The 23,039-nt window shown below is 29.8% G+C and overlaps 3 protein-coding genes across 3 annotated transcripts; 1 reads left to right on the forward strand and 2 right to left on the reverse strand.

The window, feature by feature from the left end:
• Positions 1–3,147: 3,147 nt before the first annotated feature.
• On the forward strand, positions 3,148–8,312 carry LOC11432201 (WAT1-related protein At5g64700). Its single transcript, XM_003630131.4, has 7 exons — positions 3,148–3,483; positions 3,580–3,642; positions 3,894–4,010; positions 6,582–6,840; positions 6,962–7,120; positions 7,269–7,420; positions 7,521–8,312. The coding sequence occupies exons 1-7, from the start codon at positions 3,311–3,313 to the stop codon at positions 7,645–7,647; spliced, it is 1,050 nt and encodes a 349-aa protein (XP_003630179.1). The 5' UTR covers positions 3,148–3,310; the 3' UTR covers positions 7,648–8,312.
• A 745-nt stretch (positions 8,313–9,057) lies between these two features.
• On the reverse strand, positions 9,058–9,546 carry LOC120577586 (secreted RxLR effector protein 161-like). Its single transcript, XM_039829190.1, has one exon. The coding sequence runs from the start codon at positions 9,544–9,546 to the stop codon at positions 9,058–9,060; it is 489 nt and encodes a 162-aa protein (XP_039685124.1).
• A 2,157-nt stretch (positions 9,547–11,703) lies between these two features.
• Positions 11,704–16,097, reverse strand: LOC11435574 (probable serine/threonine-protein kinase kinX). The gene is made up of 2 exons (XM_024773583.2): positions 15,672–16,097; positions 11,704–12,701 (listed from the first exon to the last, which is right to left on the reverse strand). Exons 1-2 carry the CDS (start codon positions 15,903–15,905, stop codon positions 12,141–12,143), a joined length of 795 nt encoding a protein of 264 aa, XP_024629351.2. The 5' UTR covers positions 15,906–16,097; the 3' UTR covers positions 11,704–12,140.
• Between the last annotated feature and the right edge of the window lie 6,942 nt (positions 16,098–23,039).

The following is a 23,039-nucleotide window of genomic DNA, read 5'->3' on the forward strand; positions in this document are numbered from 1 at the left end:
GATTTTAATGAGTGTTCTAAGAACACTATATAAGATATCAAAAGAAGTATTTTTTTTTAATAAAAAGTTGTTGTAATTATTATATCGACAAAAATAACGCTTATTTTTAAGGAAAATAATTTCTTTTAGGAAATCTTTAACCAAATCTCTTAGATCATATCGTTAGTAAGACCATAAAACTACTATTATATTCTAGATTATTCTTATATTTGTTGAAAATGGCTCCGTGATCGACGTTGATAGTTGAACAAAATAATTAATTAGGATTATATTTTTTATACTCTGTTAAAGATAGAAAAATATCTTAAAAAATCAATATTTTACGTGTTTATATAGTTTTATTTAAAAAATTTATGATATAAGTTTGACTCCACTTATTAAAATTTATGGATCCGTCACTATTATTCGTACACAAATTTATCCATAAACTGACACGGTTGTTTTGTGTTTGTTTCAAGGTAATGAGAAATATTTTCAGAAAAGTGAGTGTTTTTTTTAAGAGAATAAAATATTTTCTGAAAATATTACACTTTCAAGTTCGGTACAAGTTTATAAAAATATTCCGGAATATTATTCATTTCCCAAGAATTAAATTTACACACAAGTGAGAAGATACTAAAAACAACTTCTCATTTGATTTGGAAACAATTTATATATTTTTATCTTATTATTAAAAAAGCTGTAATAAACATGTGAAACTCATTTATTGAAAGTGTTTTTTTAAAGAAAAAAAAGGTGCGACAATCCATTCTAACAGTAATCTAGCAGACACAACAACCGTACAATTTATTCACAGTGGAACGGAGGGAGTGTAACAAATGTAACAGCCTAATTGATTCAATTGCTGAGTCATTGTTCTCCAATATCATAACACGTCGGCACACTGAATTGTATTTTCTGCTAGCTGTTAAGGGATTTTAGGGTGCGTTTGGCTATGAGAAGAAATCAAGAAAAGAGAAATAGATAAGAGAGAATATAATAAAAGAGAAATATAGTAGATTTGAGGTGTTGTTTGATTTAAGAGAGAGAAAAGAAATAGAAGAGAGAGAAATGTTGATTATGTTTAAAAATACTAAAGTACCCCTTCATTAAAAAAACTATCAATCTCACATTTTTATTTACTATGCTTTTAAAAAAAAATTATGTTGGAACTCTTTGTAATCTTGTTTTGTTTCCTTTGGCACTTCTTGTGTTAGGGGATCAAAACTTTTTGTTAATATATCTCATTTTGCTTTGTCAAAAAAAAATAAAATTATATGTTACTAAAATAATCCATATTTACCATAAAAAAAACATATTTATGTGTGGAAAAAGGAAATGTCACTGTACCTAGAACAAAAGCGTAGCAAGAAGAATGCAACTATTTTGCTAAATGATGTAAAAAAAAAAAACTAGTTTTCAAAATAAACAAAAATGAGGAAAGGGTGGGACATGGGTATATAGTGGAAAGTGAAAAAAAAAACAGTGTGTGTTTGGTAAAAATAAGCTATTAGCTGAAAAACTAGCTTATAGCTGATGGCTGATAGCTTATAGCTGAAAAACTCGCTTATTAAAATTAATGCGTTTGGTAAATTGGTTGTTGAAATGACTGATAAATATAAAATGACATAAAAGTACATATCTATTTTGTTTACAAACAATTTTACTTTATATTTATTTTTAAATATTTTAATTAATTTCATCTTTAAAATGGTAAATGTGGTATTAAATTAAATTGTGATTTTTGTGTAATTAAATTTTGATATAATATATCATTTTCAAAAGAACTTTCATATAATATATCTTTTTATTTTATTTTTAATTATATAGTTTTATTTGAAATTATAAATAGTATATAAACTAATTGAATGCAAGAGAATCTATCTAGAAAAGGAAAAAAGAGAATGCATGGATGTTCAGCAAACCGCAAAAGAAAAAAAAAGGGCAGTTACTTTGATAACGTGGGTTTAGTGGCACTTGTTTTAAAAAATAATAAAATAAAAATAAAGGTTAAAAATGGAACAAAATATAAAAAGTTACCAGCTATAAGCTAAAAAGCTACTCTTGAAATAGCTTTTTAAAAAACGCAATAAGCTAGTGGAAAAGCTTTTTACCAAACACATCTCATTCTATCAAAACAAGCTTATAAGCTAGTCCAACAAGCTATAAACTAGTTTATTTGTATTACCAAACACAACCCAAATCTCTTCTCACATCTGCGAAGAAATGAAAAAGGGATGTGTCCCACCATAATCTTTTTTCTCTTTCTTATTTCTCTGCATACCAAACAGGAGAAGTTTGATATCTCTCTTCAATTTCTCTCTTCCCTATTTCACTCCAACCAAACACAGTGTTAAAGTCGACAAATTAGATGGTGCAAAATTCAAACCTTGTACTAATACGCAATATAGAATATCTTAACGTTTTGTGAACCAATAATATGATAAAGATCTAACTATCTGAATTAATATGAAATGTATTTGACATATATTTATAAATGTTACTCCCATTGTCCTTATATCTAAGCATTCATTTGATTTTATTTTTGTCCCTATATGTAAACCCCTTTTCAAATTACTAGATGCATTTATTATTTTTTTCTTCTAAACATATCCCTAATTAATACTACTATCTTGTCTTGAAATATGAAAAGTCAAATTTAATACACATACAAACAAATGACAATTTCATAATATTAACACACAAAACAGACACATTAATTACACTGACAACTTTTTTTAATAAATATGAAAAAGATAATATGTGCCTACATTAAGGGACAGAGGGAGTAGTAAGTTTTAGCTCAATTGTTAATGCCAGAACATCTTCATTCATGTTCAAATCCGAGACCTCAAAATTTTGTATGATTTTTAGCATATGATTTATTTTATATGTTTGACTTTTTGCTCATAGATTTAACAATAGAATGATAAAAAGATACGTGAGTCATATAAAAAAAAATAGGCCATCAATTTGGTGATACAACAAATCCATCCATGTACATAATTGATTGCATGAGATTAATTAGATTAGCACGTCAAAACAACGTAGAGGTGTGGTCCCCTAAGTCCTAACATGTATAATAATAAAGTAAAGTAGCATATATATGGTCTTCACCACACACGTCCACATTATATTATATATAGCATACTTGGTGAGCCAATTATCAATGTGTTACTACTCACTCACTCACTAGAAGAACCTTTGTTATCAATATATATCTCATCATATATTAGTAATTGATTTCACCACTCACCAGCTAAAGATCGCACACCTTTTATATATATAATTTAGGTGATCTATTGATCATAAAAGCAAATCAGCTAGTAAGATGAAAAGAAACAATCCATATTTGGTTGTGGTAATCATACAAGCCATATATGCTGCTATGTTTCTTCTGTCAAAAGCTGCATTCGACCATGGCATGAACAATTTCGTCTTTGTTTTCTACAGACAATCTGCAGCTACTATTTTTCTCACACCTTTTGCTCTCTTCTTTGAATGGTATGAATAATCTTCAATTAATTCTTTCTTTTGATTTCCATTTAATTATTCATACCAGCTTTGATTACTGAAAGCTATACTATAATTTGGACACAGGAAAAGTGCACCGCCTCTGCCATTCACGACGTTTTGCAAGATCTTCTTCATTTCTTTCATCGGGTGGGTATGTTATGTATATGTGTGTCCAAATTAGCTAGAGTAATTCATCAAAATTGAAGTGCATGTATGTGTTGGTTATGTATAAAGTCTGTAAAACCTAGTTCAATTGCCGAAGTTGTTGGTTGAACATCTTTACTCGAGTTTGAACTTGAACCTTGCAGTTATATGTGAGAGTCTGTGTTTACCACTTCTTTTACACACCAAAACAAAAACTATATAATATATAATGAAATTTGTTGATCTATGATCAGGATCACATCGAGTTTGGACATATATGGTATTGCTCTAATAAACACTTCTGCAACTTTGGCCGCTGCCACTACTAACTGTCTCCCAGTGATTACCTTCTTCTTGGCACTCATACTCAGGTACTTTACCTTACTATATAGAGCTTATTAAATTTTAATTTCTCTATTTTTTTTTTATATCCCGATGACTAGAATTCCACATTTTTTTGTTTTTCACTAGCTAAGCGGGAATTTGAAGTTCTTTTCTAATTTTTTTATTTTATAGAAGGGTTTTGCAGCTTATTAAATTAATTTCACCTTTAAACATTGCATATAGTTTTGTAACCAAAAAAAAAAAAACATTGCATATAGTTTCAAGAAATTAAGGGTGTGATTATTTCAACTTAAAAAAAAATAAAATAGATTTGGTGTTACAAAAATCAAGAGATTTGATTATTTTTTTAGTAAGCTTTGTTTGTTAACTAACCATGAAAATCATTTTTTTAATAATAATTATTAACTTATTCATGCCTTACTACTTGTTTTTGAAAAAAAAATATAGATTTTGAGAAAAGTAATAGCTTTCCAATTTAGAGTAAAAATGATTTTAGTTTTTTTTTTAAATCCTAAACAAACACTATTAAAATAACAAAAGTGGTAGATATTTACACAATGTATATATATATATTTTTTACAAATACATTCAATTAAATTACATTGTAATACAATATCTTAATAAATTTAATGGTTGTATCCTTCAAAAAAAATATTTAATGGTTGTAAATTGTTTGTGTAAAACTTCCTTTTAAAAAAATGTACAAAATTGATGGTGCATGGCAAAAGTGAGTGGATTCTCATTGTTTTACAATATACTTTTTTTTTTTCTTTTTTTTTTTTTGTGGTGGCCAGGGTTCGAACCCCAGACCTTGCATATATTATGCATTGTCCAAACCAACTGAGCTATGCTCACGAGGACACCATATACCTTTTCTATTTGTATGCTAAGTAATTACGTATCTCAAAAAATATAAATTTAAATCTATATTCAATGTAAGATATTTTTTTCTTTCACATTTAGCATGTTTTTGTAAAATAAATCATAATTTTAATATAAACTTCAACTTAATTATTTTCTCTCTTAATTAATTGCTTGGACATTTGTGTAAATTTAACTTATGTTACCCTAGATAAGGTCGTTGGAAGAAAATTGTCGTATCCTCAAGGAGATTTTTAGTTTCATCATTAAAGTGAACAATATGAGATTAGACTCCAAAGATTAAAGGTATTCATTTACAACGAATCACTTAAAAGAATCGAATCTGAATAGAAATCATAATTTTTTTTTTGAGGGAATATAGAAATCATAATTGAAACCAAATTTATGCACATTTTACTTAACTCTAGGCCGGGAATTCTGGATTATATAGACCCTTTTGGAATTAGATATTGGTTAAGGGGAAAAGTTAACAGCATAAAAGTCAAGTATAGTTGAAAGGATTGTGATTTGTGATTATTTTTCCACACTTTCATCCTGTCATGTCACTTTTATCTATCAATTTTCTTCTATATATCTATATCTTCCTTTCCTATCGTAGTATCATATCATTAACAGCTATCCTATTTTATCTCTCTTCCAAAAAACAATAGTATCACTTTTCACCTCACTATTGTGGGGGTGAGGTGGCTAAACCTACAAATTAAACGTTTGTTTAAAATATCATCTGATCATATTATAAACAACAAAAAGTCACTTTTCAATTTATTGAATAATTTTTTAAAAAAGTTTATTGAATAATTAATGTATCTAGTCTATAATATAGGCTAAATATACTAATTATTCAATAAATCTATAAAGTTATTTCTTATTTATAATAAATGATCGGAATGAGTTCAATTAAAATTCAAAATTCAAAGTTCGTGCTAATATTTTTTATGATCGTTTGATTTTCGGACTGCAATAGGTGCCTGGTCCCTTATTTATGTGTTTGTTGTGACAAGTGACAAGGTCATGGGGGTGTTTCCTAGTTGGAAAATACATTTAACTTTTCAGCTTTTGGATAACTTTTTGATTCGATCGGATTTGCGTTAAGGTTTTGTAGCCGCAGAATATGCACTCAATAATAATAAGGGAACTTCTACGGTACACCTTACAAATTGAGGTGTATCGGTACTCCTGCTTCAAATATTTACAATTTAACGATTATTTTATGAAATAAAGAGTTATTTATCAATATTTATATTTTATAATATATCATTTTATAAGAATAAACATCATTTCATTGTTTATAAGAATCATATTAAATTTTTAACATTTTCTCATAAAAAATAATAAATATTCTTTGTTATATGTAACAAAAATTAAAAAAAATGAAATTTTTTATTTCGTTGACACTTTTGGTAACTAAGATCTAATTATTATAATTGTTAATGATAGAAAACGATTCTTTTTCTTCGAAAAAACAACTCGTTTCAAATAATAATAATAATTGAGTGTACCATAGAATTTGCCTAATAATAATTGTCAAATAATGTCCCTTGTTTTGTTTGTTTTCACCGAAAAACATCAAGCTATCTGGTCCATGTTTATTATTTTTGCACGTGTGTTGATATAATTTTAGTGTATATTTGGATGAACTGTCACATTTCATTAAGTGTATTGTTTTATGATCCCACATGTTTAAATTGAGATTTTTTTTGTAAACAACATTTCAGAATCGAAGTTTTGAGAGTAAAGACAGCTGCTGGGGCTGCTAAGTTGGCTGGTGTTGTGGCATGTTTGGGTGGAGCAGCAACCCTTGCTTTTTATAAAGGTCCTCAATTGGAACTTTTATCCCATTTTCATTTTTTGGGAAATTACCATAAAACCCAACAACATCAGGGCCATGTTCTTCTATCTGGATCATCATGGATCAAGGGTTGCTTCCTCATGCTTCTTTCCAACACCTTTTGGGGAATGTGGCTTGTACTGCAAGTAATTAATTTTTTTTTCTTTCTGATTGATCAATTAGTTAATTGGTACCAACTTATAATATCAATATTACTTACTGACATTCTTCTTTTTCTCATTTTAATTCTTTTCTTTACTCAACCAGACTTTTATCATAAAAGGTTACCCTTCAAAGCTGCTACTCACAACTCTTCAATGTTTCTTAAGCTCAATTCAGTCTTTAGTCGTAGCGTTGGCTGTAGAAAGAGACTTTGAACAATGGAAATTGGGTTGGAATATCAGACTCGTCGCTGTGTTATATTGTGTAATATTTTCAATCTTAATTAAACTCATAAGTTAATTATTTAATAAAAAATTGATGAACTAATTCATTATTTATTTCTATATATAATAATGTTTTGTTATCTCTCAAATCATGACTGATCATAGCAACTAAATTATTGTGATGATAGGGAATAATGGTGACTGGTGTGACATATTACTTACAAACATGGGTTATAGAAAAGAGAGGACCAGTGTTTCTTGCCATGTCAACACCATTAGCTCTGATCATGACTATGTTATCCTCAGCAATTCTCCTTGGCGAGATACTAAGTTTAGGAAGGTAATTTCATTCATTAGTTGATAAAATATTTTTATTTGAAGCTTTAACTTTTGTCTCTCTTTTAAATTAAATTTGTTTTCTTTTGGTGTTATTTGAGCAGCCTTTTGGGTAGCTGCGGTTTGGTTCTAGGACTGTACTTTGTGCTGTGGGGAAAGAGTAGAGAGCAAATGCCAAAAGCTTCCGTAGACATAGAGCAAGCTTCGTGTTTGAGTGAAACTAACAAGTGACTTATATATATGGTGAACCAATATTTAAAAGTTGTTCGAAACTCCAACAATGATTAACGTCGCTCTTTGGAAATAGAAATTTGTGATATTATCCATCATCGTACATTGACCAACTGATGTTGGTTTGACAAAGAAACAATTAAAATAAATATATGTTTTATCTTGTTTTTGTTGAATCAACAACATCAATCATGTCACTATCCCATCTACAAGCATATAGATGACCTAAAATTTCTATTCAAATGTGGTAAACCTTGTTTATTGTTGAAGTTTTGAACGATTTTTATGCATTAATCTACCATATAACTACTTACGACACTTTATCATCGCAGCAATTTTCATCAGCACATTGTGGAGTATTTGTATATGTCATATTCTTTTCCTAAGGATAGTAAATTTCAATGCAAATATATCACCAAGGAACTTCTTGGCCCAAAACACAAGTCAATTATATCTTTCACCCTGTAACATTGATTGGGTACTATAGGTTTTTGTTTTTGTTGTTATTTGGACTATTATCATTCATATTCTAGTTCTAGGAAATATAGGAAGGTTTTATTTCAATTACAAAAGAAATAAAGTCCTTAATGTTCTGATTTCTGAAATAGTAGTATACTAAGACAAGTTGTACGATTTGGACTGTAATCATTCATAATCTTTGTTTAGCTTCAATCACTCATATGATTTATATTCTATTATAATCTTGTATGATTTGAATTTAAACAAAAAAAAAAATATTATTCGAGTAAAACTAAAATATTATTGGATAAAAACAAGCAGCCAAGAACAAATTATAGCATGTTTTAAGAAAGAAAAAGAAAAAGAAAACACTTAAAACTTTAGGCACCAAAACCTCATATGACCATGATTTGGAAACTAAAAATATACTGAACTCCTTTGTAAAATTGTTGGAGCTTGATTAACAATGGTGGTTTTTCACTGATCACACACACACACTTTCAGAGAGATAATATAGTTGTAACATAATTTTGATGGATATAACTGAACTTATTTTATTTCACTGTATAACAGTATTTATATCACTTACAAAATGTATTGTATATACTTTATAAAGTGTAAGCTATATATGTGAATACAAAAACTAGATTATTTATTTATTAAACAACTAACACACCCCCTTAATCTAGTTTGTTACAATCAATCATGTTCAAATTGTTCCTCATTCTTTTGAAGTTGTCCTTCTTGAAGGACTTGGTAAAAATATCAGCACATTGATGCAGTAGCTCAATTTGAGCTTTCCCTTGGTAACTTGATCTCTGAGGAAGTGATAGTGTGTTTCAATATGCTTGCATCTTCCATGTGCTACTGGAAACTTGGCAAGATTTATTGCTGATTTGTTGTCAACAAACATCTCTACTGCATCTTCCTCCTTCATCTTGAGTTCAAGCATTAAAGTATCAAGCCATACTGCTTGACAGACACCCATTGCAGCAACAATGTATTTGCTTCACATGATGATAGTGCAACTACAACTTCCTTTTTTGAACACCATGACACAGGTGTTGTTCCTGCAAAGAACACAAAACCAACAGTGCTTTTTCTATCATTCTTATCTCCACACCAATTTGCATCAGAGTAGCCATACAATTTCTTCAAATTTTCACTCCTTTTACATGGAAACAGAATTCCATAGCTCATAGTTCCCTTCAAGTATCTCATGATCCACTTAGCTGCCATGAGATGTGATACACTAGGCCTGTCCATAACTCTGCTAATCACACCAACACAGAATGCAATATTTGGTCTAGTGTTGCAGAGATATCTCAGTGCGCCTACCATCTGTCTAAACTCAGTTGAGTTCACCTCTTCTTCATCACCATCTCTCACAAGATTCAGTCTTGCTTCAGCAGGTGTTTCTGCACTATTACAATTCAACATATTAAACCTGGTGAGCACATCGGCAGTGTATTTCTATTGACTAAGAACCATTCCTGCACTTGTTCTTCTGAATTCAATCCCAAGGAAGTAAAATAACTCCCCAAGATCTGTCATATCAAACTCACTCATCATATTTTTCTTGAATTCAGCTACTTTAGCTTCACTATTTCCTATCACCAGCAAATCATCTACATACAAACACACAATCACTATGTCTGCACCCCCTGACTTTACATATACACCATGTTCTGAGATGCATTTGATAAATTTTATATTGATTAAAGCTTTATCTATCCTCTTATTCCAAGCTCGTGGAGCTTGTTTCAAACCATACAATGCTTTTCTTAATCTCAACACCTTATCTTCACTACCTTTCTTCACAAAACCTTGTGGCTGGTCTATGTACACTTCCTCTTCCAAATCTCCATTGAGAAAAGCTTACTTAACATCTAATTGATGTAAGTTCCAACCTTGCATATTGGCATGTGCAACCACCAATCTCACAGTTTCAAGTCTTGCAACATGTGCAAAGACCTCTTCATAATCAATGCCTTGCCTTTGTAAGAAGCCTCTAACCACTAGTCTTGCTTTATATTTCACTACTTCTTCTTTTGGATTCACCTTCACCTTATACACCCATTTCACTCCAACTGTCTTCTTCCCTTTGGGTAGTATGCACAACTCCCAAGTATTGTTCTTCTCTATTGATCTGATCACTTCTTTCATTGCACCTAACCACTTATAGTTCTTTACTGCTTCTTCAAAATTCACTAGTTCAGTCTCAGCAAGTAATGCAAAATGCACTACATCACCCTCATCATTTACTGCACTATCTGTCATTATTTCATAGTCATTCAGTCTTGCAGGAATTTATTTTTGCCTCACTGGTCTTCTTGATGTCTCAGCTGTGTCATCTTCAGTTTTCTCTGGCTGCACAAGCTCAATTTCTTGAGCACTGTCATCAACATATTCATTGGCTGACATATCTAATATACTTCGTTTCTCTATTTTAGTAACATCATTCCACTTCCATTCATTGTGCTCATCAACCACCACATCTCTATTTATCACTATCTTGTTGTTCACTGGATTTAGCAATTTGTATCCACCAGTTGAATGATATCCCAGCAAAATCATTCTCTCACCTTTGTCATCCAGTTTGGTTCTCACTTGATCAGGCACATGTCTATAACATATGGACCCAAACACTCTCAAATGAGACACACAAGGCTTGACACCAGTCCAAGCTTCCTCAGGAGTCATATTCTCAACTTTCTTAGTTGGACTTCTATTCAAAATGTATGCAGCAGTGTACTGTATATACACTTTATATAGTGTAAGCTATATATGTGAATACAAAAACTAGATTATTTTATTTATTAAACAACTAACAAAAATTTCATGTATTGGCTCCTTAGAGTGTAAAATCTGAAATCCAAAGTTCGATATTCATGGTTGTAAGTTAAATTGCCATGCGTTATCATTAACAAAAGACAAAAGTGCTCAAAATTTCACACGAACTTGTTGAAACTTTAAAATAACACATACTCCGATCGGCAGTGCTATTTGTCCCGAGCAAATTTTTCAAGAATATCTCACGAATATAAAATGCAGTTGCAGCAAAAAAAAAAAAAGATATATAAAATAGGACCCACTTGCCATACATGGAGGTGCTACAATAAAGAGACAATGGTCGGGATAATTTTGGGAAAGCTGTTGTCTAAACAGCATTATCCTACTACGATATACTCTCTCCGTCCTTATATCTAAGCACCCATTTGATTTTATTTTTGTTTCCAGATATAAACCCCTTTTCAAATTACTAAATATATTTATTATTTTTTTCCTAAATATATCCCTAATTAATACTATCCTCTTGTCTTGAAATATGAAAAGTCAAAATTAATACACATACAAACAAATGACAATTTCGTAATATTAACACACAAAATAAACACATTAATTACACTGACAACTTATCTTAAGAAATATGAAAAAGACAATGCGTGCCTACATTAAGGAACGGAGGGAGTAGATAACATTGAAAAATTAAATGAATATTAATCATATATCAAGACAAACACGTAGTATTTGATTCCACAATATGGTTAGTTACCGTATAAAATCATGAAGTATAATTAAATCACAAATCCACCGTAAAAAAAACTGCTAACACAAATTTCACCTTTCATAATCAAATAGATTTTTCAGCTTGATACATGTGTAATGAAAGAAACATTCTTAAACTTTTAGTTTGGGATTTCTGTAGAATATTCTCACATGCAAACCACATCAAAATTACAATTTACATTGGTGATTTTTTACCTATCAATATGATAAGCAATAACAGAAAATAATAATAATAATAATAATATTCCACAAAAACAAAAATCTTCTTCAAATAATAATAAAAGATGAGAAAGGAAAAAAAAAAGAATAACACAATGTAATAATAAAGAAAAGGTACTGTAGTTGAGGAGGAATGTCACACAACATATTTTGATTGGTAAGGTTCATGAGCTAGATAATCAAGCACAGACGACGACTTTGCAGCTACACGGTGCAGCCGGTTGGATCAAGAGATGGAAGCTTTATCACTGCTGCCAACCAACATCAGAAGCCTTGGATATATCTTCTATGCTAGATGTTGCTTCCACTACTTTGTTATCCACAGATTCTGCATTTGTTAAAACCACTTCAATCACTTTCTCCTCAGCCGGAGGAACCACCACAGTCTCAGATGATTTTTCTAGTTTGATTGGTTCGTTCAACTCATTGCTTTTTGTTTCAGCTTCTGGTGTTTCTATCTTCACCTCAGCTGCAACATCATTTTTATTTTGTTTCACAACAGCTGGTTCATTGATTTTACTAGTTTCTTGTGAAGTTTTCTTAGCTTCTTCATGTGTTTCTGTCTTCACAATCTCTTCAGCTGCTGAATCAGTGATTTTATTTTGCAATGAAGGTTTTTCCTCAACAACTGCACATTCTTGTTCAGTAGATGGTTCATTGTTTTTGGTTTCCTGAGATGGTTTTTCCAATGTTGGCTCGTTGCTTTTAGCATCCTCCAAAGGTTTCTCTGTTTCCAATGTTTCTTCTTTCACAGTTTCCTCAGCTTTGTTTTTTTCATTTTCAGTGGAATCCTTTGCATCTTCATTCTATACATGGATAGAATTTGTGTGAGAATGTTAATTGTTTGTCAAATCAACAAAAAGCTAAATGATATTTCATTTTCTTTCTAAATCATCAAATCAAGAGTTTGAACCTTGTGAATGAAACAAATGTAGTTGGGAGAGGAAACCCATTAAAGGCGATGAAGCCGATGGATACTTCATAGTTCATATCAATGACATTGTTAAAAATAATAATAATTCATTTTAGATTTATAGTCAAATTTATAATTCCTTAAAATCGACTTCTTGGTAATTATAGACTAAGCTTTATAAGCTCTGTTAAGTTGGACCGGTTGGTAAAAAAACTAGCGGATAACTAATAAGTTGGTTGATCATAGATAAACTAGAGGATTAAATTATTTAGTGTTTGGTAAAATTAGTTTTTGTTTTTTGTAAAATTAGTTGTTTTTTGATAATAGCTCAATTATGACCAAACATGTCTATTTTGATAATAAGAACTTATAAGATATAAGTATAAGCTCGAAATTGGACTTTACAAACAGAAAAGATGTAATAAGCAAAGAAAAAGAGGAAGAGAGATGAAATTAAAACGTAGGATATAAACGTGGCTATGAAGAGAAAAAAAAAATGTAAATAGATATGGGTTTTTGTTCTTTGGGGAGGGTGGAGATAGTAGATTGGAATGCTTGGTCCCAATATCAGATACTGACTTTAAGGGCCAGATGGTAGGCTAAATATGCTGGCCCAGCCCATATTCCTTACAAAGACAATTGTCATGACCTAATCAAGCAGTAATTTTCGCACCCCCTTGTGTCTACTAAATTTTCAAGTTCATATGAAAAATGTTGTCCAAAAAGGGGTACAGAAAGTCCGCGGATATTTTAATTTTTGTTAGTAAAAATTGAATTCATTATTTTCTCATCACTTTAACTTGTAGTTATGCCCTCTCACTATCTCTCCAAATCATGCAAAAATCCATCAGTGAGCAGCTCCATGCACTACTACATTTATGAGACCCACTACCTACCACTCATCACTCATTTTTAGCTCCTTTTCTTTGTCAAGGATCCAATTCCATCACAGTCAACTCAAACTCATAACAATTCCAACTTTTTCAACTACCAAATTTGGGAAATAAAAGTTGTTTTCTTGGGGCTTGCATTATAGAAGAGTTTCATTATTATTTGTTAAAAAGGGAGAAAAAAATGAACCATATCTCTTATAGTCATATTCAAACGTGCAGTAGAAACATCATTCATGATGTTTGTAACCGTGGGACACGCACACTAGTTAAATCATAACAAGAGCATGAGAACAATGATAGCGGTTTCCATGCATTTAGTGCATGATGTAATGTTTGTGAGAATCTTCGAAAACAAATTAGGAGAACCTTGCCAAAATAATTAAAGTTCACACCATATGCTACTATATATAATTATTATGCTTTGTTACTACTTTTTGTAGGATTATGAAACGAAATGCTAGCTGTCCAGTGTCCGTCCACACTTACAAAAATGAGAAAAGTAAGTTGCGCTAAAACAAAAGAAAAAATTCACCATGTAATTAAGAAAATCGCTACAGTAGGGAAGTGTTTTATATGGTATATGGTTGATCGATACTTGAAAATCGTTCAAAACTTCAATGACATATGAAGTCAAAATATTTAAGTAAAAGTTCAAAATCCTTGCGACTAAACATTGAAACAATTACCTCATCAGTTTGTTTCGACAAAACAAGGGGAAACAATCATAAAATTGAGCGTTGAAATGTACTCCCTCCGTCACTATATCTAAGCACTCATTTGATTTTATTTTTATCCCTAAATTTAAACCTCTTTTCAAATTATTAGATGCATTTATTATTTTTTTTCCTAAACATACCTCTAATTAATACTACCATCTTGTCTTGAAATATGAAAAATCAAATTTCATACACATACAAACAAAAGACAATTTCGTAATGTTAACACACAAAACAGACACATTAATTGCACTGACAACTTTTTTTAAGAAATGTGAAAAAGACAATGGTTGCCTACATTAAGGGACGGAGGGAGTAATTTTTATGGATTAATGCTGATTAGACTATCATATCAATAGTGAGAGTGCATAATACTATGCTATGAGCTTCAACTTATGCACATAATTCAGTTTTCACAAAACTAGTTTGTAAAGTGAAAGACGTCTCTCCCATATAAATTCATTTTCATACCTTATTTTATCAAATACAAGACTCTTAAAATTCGCCCTCACATCTATTACATAACTTAAGTGGCCCCATAGCGGGTGATCAAATAAATCTCAAATAACTCTCATCCCTTCTTAGAATTTTAGAATGTGCTTAATCCAACCCCCGCTTTAAACTATTTTAACAAAATCAATTTTAAGAATTTCACTAAAATAACTCCCTTTAATTAGTCTCGTGGTGTTGACTAGGTTCGATTCTCCTCGATATCAATTTAGATGAGTTAGTTTATCTTCATAAAAAAAAAAAAAATTCCTCCAAACATGCATTGTACTTATATTAAAATAATCAATCAACATATATACTTAAAGGAGTTGCGATTATTTTGTTCACATTTTTTCATTTCAAGTCCTTTTTACTTGCCATACAGGTTTGTATCCAAGGATCTCCGTGAGCGTAGCATAGTTGGTGGGGATATTGCATTTTATATGCAGGGATCGGGGTTCGAACTTCGGACACTCCACTTCTCCACAATTAAATCGTGTGAGCTCTAGCCACTAGGCTACTTGACAAAAAAAAAAAAAAGGTTTGTATTCAAGGGAACCTGTGATAAAAAAAGGTTTGTGACCAGATAGACCTCCTCTATGCACTTGACCACAAAAAAAAAAAAAAAAAAAAGACTTCCTCTATGCAGCATAAAAATTTGCTCCCAACATACACCAAAAATGAAGAGAAATACTATTTTGAACAAACAAAGTACTATTAAGCAAACAAAAGATAACAAGAAAATACTATGTTGAGAATGCATACCTCTTTGTTGAACAACAAGCTTAGAGAACGTCGTTTATTTGCTTGATCATCATCAACAATTTCGTTAACGTCGAGATTGAGACTACTCTGTAACAATTGTTCCTGTTTTTCTGCCTCCACTTTGGTTTCAACACTGTCTTCCTTAACCTGTTCAGGTTCAGGTTCAGGTTCTGGTGCCTTAACATCAACACCCCCATCCTTCGTAACCTTTGGTTTAGTTGCACAACCCCCCATTGTTTCTTTCAACCACAGTTCTTTAAGACCAAAAGAAAGAAATTAAAAGTGAGAGAAGAGTAGAAGAAGGAGATGAACGTGCGTTGAAATTAGAGAGAGAATGAGGGGTCTAATGTTTGAAACGAAAAGGTAACCAATTTAAAACGACAGTTTGTTTGTAGTATCCTTTGGTGTTCTGGCACCAAGACAACAGAGTAATCAAATCCTTATATTCAGGAAAAGTTTGAATAGTAAAATATGTTTTATTATTAAAAAATATATGAATTAAGAATATATTATGATTACGATGATATGAAAAGAGGAGAGGCTGGAGTGGAAGTGGATGGTTGGTGGTAGCAAAAAGTTGTAGCTCAAATCATGGAATGTGAAGGAACATTTGTGTCTCAATTGCAATTTTTCATTTTGAACAAGCATCCGTAACGAAGATTGTTTATCGAGTGATATTGACACTCTCTTTTTAGCACAATCTCTAACATTCATTATCTTATTGTGAAACACGTGAGTGTCACACTTTGATAATAATTCTTCCATAAAAAGTATTGATCTATATGAAATTCACACAATAACAAAATGAGTATTAAAAAAAAGAGTGTTTTTAATATTTCTTTTTATTGAAATAATTTTTGAGCTAATTGGTTAGGGCTTAGTTGACTCATACTTCACAAGGGTGTGAGCCCAACTCAAGGTAAGAATCTCTTTAATTAATAAATGATGATATGTAAGCACGTCCTTTTTTTATGGCGGAGAAAGCTTACACCGATTGAAAATATATCTTTCAGCGATCCATGAGTTTTGAAATTCGGATGAGCCCTCGTAATCTAATTCAAATGACTTATTTTATATAAAATTTTTGCAAGTTTGTTTCCATCATTATTCAAATAATTTACGGTAGTAGATCAAACGAAATATGACGAGACTTGTTAATAAAATGGTAGAAAAATGTTGAGCATGATACAACATCTTACATGTTCACCTTAGAATTATTCCAAGTCTTTACTTTCTATTCCTATCCAACTCTTTAACCAACTCTTGATGGAGTACATTGATACAACACAAATACAAAATCACTAAAAACCAAAAGGTGAATTCGTAAACAAACTCATTTCATTCAAATTAATAATAAAATGACAAAGTATCCAAGTCAACAAATATTTTAATTGAATGAATAATTAGTGTAAGTTGTTATATTTTTTTGTAGGGAAGTTATAATTTATTTATTTTTAGAAAGGGAAGTTATAATTTTTTTATCATCAACATTTTAATTGAATGAATAATTAGTGCAAGTTGTTTATAACGGTCGTTTACGGGAAAATATATTGTTGCGATGTTAAGGAAGATTAACTTTCAGTATTATAACTTCCTCTAAAACTTTCAATATTATAACTTCAAGATGAAGAGTTTTTAACTGTTATGGAAGTCCAATCTAATGGTTTCTTTTCTTCTTTTTTGATATCAAGAGTTATTAATATGGCTGTTATGGTTTATGCGATATTCTAATTAAGAGCAGTTAATATTTAGTTAGAAAAATCATCGTTTCTAATATTTATATGAAGAAGTCTAGAAGAACAATTTAGGGAATGGAAAGTAAGCTTATCATGTGGCTATTCCATATAATTCTATTTTTCTACACATAAGAAGTGGTCATTCCAGCTGTATAGGAGTTGAATCCATGTGTGCAAGGTGCAAGTTAGCAACCTTCACTGATTTACATCTACTTTCATCATTTTAAATATTGTTTCTTTAAAAGTTTGTCTTTATTATATGTTTTGTACCTTAAACATGTCATTGTCATTTTTGTTTCTTTTTTTAAGAATCTTTTTTAAGCTAGTTACAAAATTACCCTTCAATTTAAAATTAATTAGAATATAAACAAAGAGTGTTTTAGTAAATTATAAGTGGGTACAGCTTGCTAACTTGCACCTTAGTATTTTTAGGTGGGTGTAAGTTAGCAGTTTCCTATATATATATATATATATATATATATATATATATATATATATATATATATATATATATATATATCCATGGATTCAACTCCTATATAGGACAACCATTTTAGTAGGGGCCTTTGGTAGATATTAGGTTGTTGATGCTAACTAGACAATAACATAGTAGCCATAAGTTGGTGTCACGTACTCAGTACATGTATATCACGATTGCAAATGTGGACGGACATTTTAATACATGTTGTTCTATTCTAATGAAAATAAACTTTTAAATTACTGTTATTTGGGTAGACTTTAGAGCATCTTTCAAATAGAGTGTATTTGCAGGCAAGTATATAATGCAAAAACTAAAAGGACGAAAATGTCTAGTCAAATAAAAAAAAAAAAAAGAGGACGAAAATGATTGAGCGGAGACAAAGGACCCCCACAACAATTTGATGGAAAACACCCTAGGGTTGCTCCGGCTTCAGCACTTAGCAGCATGCCATTCACGAAAACCTATTGAAATGTAAAAAATGTGATTTTTGATAAGTTTTTGTACTCTTTTTCTGTTTTTCTTAACAAATGTCTTGTAGACACTAGTTAGCATAACCTTAAAAGTTTTATCTTGATAGTACTATGAAGATTTCTTTCTGCCTGTATACATGAACAAATTTCATTTAAAATAATATAAATGATGTATTAATTTATTTTTTCTATTACACCATTAATTATTTATTACTCTAATCTTCTTTCAATTTTTTAATTTATTTTTTCCATATTATTAATTAATGATAATTTTCTAAATTAACTCATAATTTTTATTTCTCATACAAAATCAATTATATTTTTTAATATATGTGAAATGATAAAAATGATCTATAATTTAGAACAGATGAAGTGCATAATTAACAAAACTTCAGGGTACTAAAGTTTCACCAATAATATAATATGTTATTACAAAAAGAATACTACATTTTAAGTCAAAGGCAAAATAATGAGAGGGTACAAAATTAAACTTTATTTTTATAACAAAAAAGATACAAATGCATCGTACGATAGATCAAGACATTTTAACTATGTTGATCCTTTCTGACAATCAAAATAACCACGTGAACTTGACATCTAATTCAACAAATGCTAATCTATCATGATTTAAAGAATCTAAAATATAGGAAGAAGTAGAATCCAATCCAATCAGATTATTTTGATAAAGTCGATAGAAGTAATTTTATTGGTACACTTTACACTAGATGCTCTCCCTAAAAATATGAGAACCGTAAAACTACATTTTTCCTTAAAATGTCAAGGAACAATACTAAATTATCTGAAAGCCATTGTAAATAGGTAAGAGTCAATCTCTAGCCAAATCTTACTCCAATTCCTATGCGTACAAAATTAAACTATTTTGTGTTACTATATGATGATTGGATTTTCTGCAAGTCATCATGTGTATTCAAATTTGTTATTTGTAAGTTTATTGGAATGGTTTATTTCTTATGCAATATTGTATAAGTTAAGTTATAGACAACTAAATTTGTCTGTTTTTTTCAAGCAAAATTTGAGGTAAAGGTTAATCATTTCCCACCATGGGAAAGTTGGATTCAATGATTAGATTAAGTGAAGAACATATTCTTAACATGCTCTTTCAACACTAGATTTTTCTTCACACTATCTTCCAACAATTTAAAAATTCTAAAATTTAATTTTCAGAAATTAAAAAAATATAAAAAAATTCAGATAATTTTTTTTTTTAAATTCTGTAATTCATCTACTGAATGTTAGAATTTTTTTTTTGAAAAAATGAAAAAAAAAATTGTTCAGAATTTTATTTCAAAAACCTTATTTTCCAGAATTTTATTTTCTTAGAAAAATAAAAAACTTTAATTTCAAAATATTTTTTTTAGGATTTTTATTTTATTTTTCAGAATATCTTATTTTATTATGAAATTAAAAAAATATATTCTTTTTAGAAAAATAAAAACTTATCTTAGTTTCCAAAATTTTAATTTTATTGAAATAATTTTTTTTTTCAAAAAAAAATAATTCTAACATTCAATAAATGAATTACAGAATTTTAAAAAAAAAATTATCTGAATTTTTTTAATTTCTAAAAATTAATTTTTATAATTTTTAAATTATCGGAAGATAGTGTGAAGAAAAATCTAGTGTTGAGAGAGTATGTTAAAAATATATTCTTCACTTAATCTAATCATTGAATACAACTTTCTCATGGTGAGAAATGATTAACCTTTCTCATGTGAACACCCACCATATATCTGCCCTTGTGTGTCTTTCTTAATCAAAGTTTTATTTATTAAATCAAAGTGCACAGCAGGACAACCTTGCAACGCGGTGCTGTCGCTTTTATACATTTCTACCTTCGAGCGTTCATCATTGCGTTAAGTAAGGAGATATTTATTAGTACAATATTTGTACAACCACTTTGTGACAATTTTTTGACAATTTTCTCTCTCATGTTCACATTACATTTTTATTTTCTCTATTCCTTTTTCTCTCTCAATAAAAATAGAGAAAAAAGAAGTTGTCACATAAATTGTCTAAAATGAGTTGTTCAAATATCACTACTCATTAGGATATATTGTCATAAAAAATAATCTCTTTCGATCGTATTTATAAACAAAATTCAATTTTTTAAATTTATTGAATAAATAATGTATATATTCTATATATAAACTAGATACATTAATTATTTAATAAACTTAAAAAATTGTTTTTTCTTATAAATGTAACCGGAGAAAATAAAAAAATATGAGAGAGATTTATATAGTACTCCTGTAATTTTTTTATATATATATTAACATATTAATTAAAATATCTTTGAATTTAGTTCGGTTTATAGGGACATTGTATTATATACGTGGGGGTCGAGTTTGAATATCAGATATTTCACTTATTTATTTTAAGAGATGAATTTTTAATCACGAGATTACTTGATAAAAAAATCATTAGAGACTTTTATGGTATCAACAAAAGAAAAGGTACAGAGGTATGTTCCCAAAAAATGTACACAAGAGATACAAGAATCATTTTTCATTTTTAATTCATCCGAAGAGGGGATACTAGAAATTTTAATCATAGTATACAAGCAATGTGGTTCAAACAAGGAAAATGTGTCTTGCATTAGTGCTGTTAATTGTAATTAAGGATGTGAACATTGTGATAGTTGGGAGGATACACGATATGATATTAGGAATATAACTGGATTTATTGTTTTTGGTATTAAGCCTTCGGTTCATAGAAAAAAATGGTTTTGGTAATTTGAAATTCAATCGAAATGTAAGACAAAATTAGCTAAAGATTATCTCAATCATGATTCAAACACAAACTGCCTCAGATGTTTTGTCGATAAATTTGTCTATAACTGTAGTCCATGAATCCCTTGAGTTTGATTTTTTAATTATTAAGAAGATAACTAGATACAATACTTGTGCATTACCCGGATTTACTTGCCCTGTGATAATAATTTTTGTATTAAAAAACCTCAAGTGTGATTTATAAAGTTATATTGATAAAGATGTTAAAAGATAACTTAAATAGATAAACTAAAAATAATAACCGATCAATTTAAAATACATTTTATATTAGTATGAATCATAATCTTTATATGGGAATTGTGTTCAACTTTGATGGTTCCCTTGGAGCTTGCTCTATTACATGGTTGAGTTGTGACATTGATTCTTATTCAAATGTGACAGTGGATTTGGTGCCAGATGACCGTGGGTTGGACAAAAAACCAATACCCGCCCAAATCCGCATAAATCGGTAGATATAACAGCAATTTGGATGGGTCATTATCGGGTGAACATGTCGTCGGGCTGTTTCTGTCAGTTTACAACGGATGACAGCGGACGGTTACGGACTTGGATTTTTAATCCAACGGAACTCGAATCCGACCGAGAGATGATAGTAGTAATACATACTAGTAATATTGAAATTGCTTTTTCCATGGTCAAATCAGCCTTTTCTCTTTCTTCTTGAGACAAACCCACGTGATCACTTTCTTTTGGCTCTGTTTGGTAAGACCACACAATTAGCTTATAGCTTATAAGCTCGTTTGATAAAAAAAGTTCTGTTTGACAATGATTTTTCACCACGAACTTATAACTTATTTTACGAGCTTATAAACTATTTTTCAGACGCTATTCCAAGTAGCGTTTGAGCTTATAGCTTATAGCTTACTGTTTGTTCTTCCACTTTTGACCTTACTATTTTATCTAAAATCCCCTTTTACCCTTTATAATTTATTACTACCTCCGTCCCTAATTATAGGGCCCTTTTGAAAAAATAACGGGAATTAAGATAGTGGACATTTGTATTAAATATGTTTGTAATTACTATTATTTTTATAATTTTATCCTTTAAGAGAGAGGATTGATTTATGTTTTCAACATGTTATTTATTGTTGATTGAAGAAAAAGATGTATAATAAATAAGGGCATGTATGTAAAGAAATAATTATTGTGGTTGGAAATAGGAAAGGGGTCTTATAAAGAGGGACAGAAAAAATTCTCAAAAGGGTCTTATAATTATGGACGGAGGTAGTATAATATAACTAATAATTACCTTATAAACATTCATAACCTTACCTTATAATTACTTGGCTTAAATGCAATTTTACCCCCCCTATTTTGATTGAATCTGAATTTTACCCCCCCTATTTTAAAACTCGGAATTTTACCCCCTCTATTTTGATTGAATCGGGATTTTGCCCCCCATATTTTAAAACTCGGAATTTTACCCCCGCTATTTTACGTTTTTCAGAATTTTACCCCTATTTTAAAATAAAGAACCAAAAAATACGAATATTAATTTGGAAAAAAGTATAAGGAAAACAAGAAAACATAAAAAAAAAAAAATAAAAAAAAAAAAAAACTAAAAATAGAAAAACAATGAAATTACAAGAAAAAATTCAATTAAGAATACATGAAAAAACTAGTTTGCACCTCTAAATATTTGCTATTTTCTTGTATTTTCATACTAGTTTTTAATTTTACTTTTAGAGATCGTACTAGTTTTATGCATTTTTTTCCAGTATTTTTTATTCATTTTTTTTAGTATTTTTTTGGTTTTATTTTTATTTTTTCATTAAAAAAGATTTAATACAAATAATTAATTATGTGAATAAAATAGGGGGAGGGGGCAAAATCCTGAAAAACATAAAATAGGGGGGGTAAAATTTCGAGTT

Source organism: Medicago truncatula, chromosome 8 (assembly GCF_003473485.1).
Source record: "Medicago truncatula cultivar Jemalong A17 chromosome 8, MtrunA17r5.0-ANR, whole genome shotgun sequence".
Taxonomy (NCBI): Eukaryota; Viridiplantae; Streptophyta; class Magnoliopsida; order Fabales; family Fabaceae; genus Medicago; species Medicago truncatula.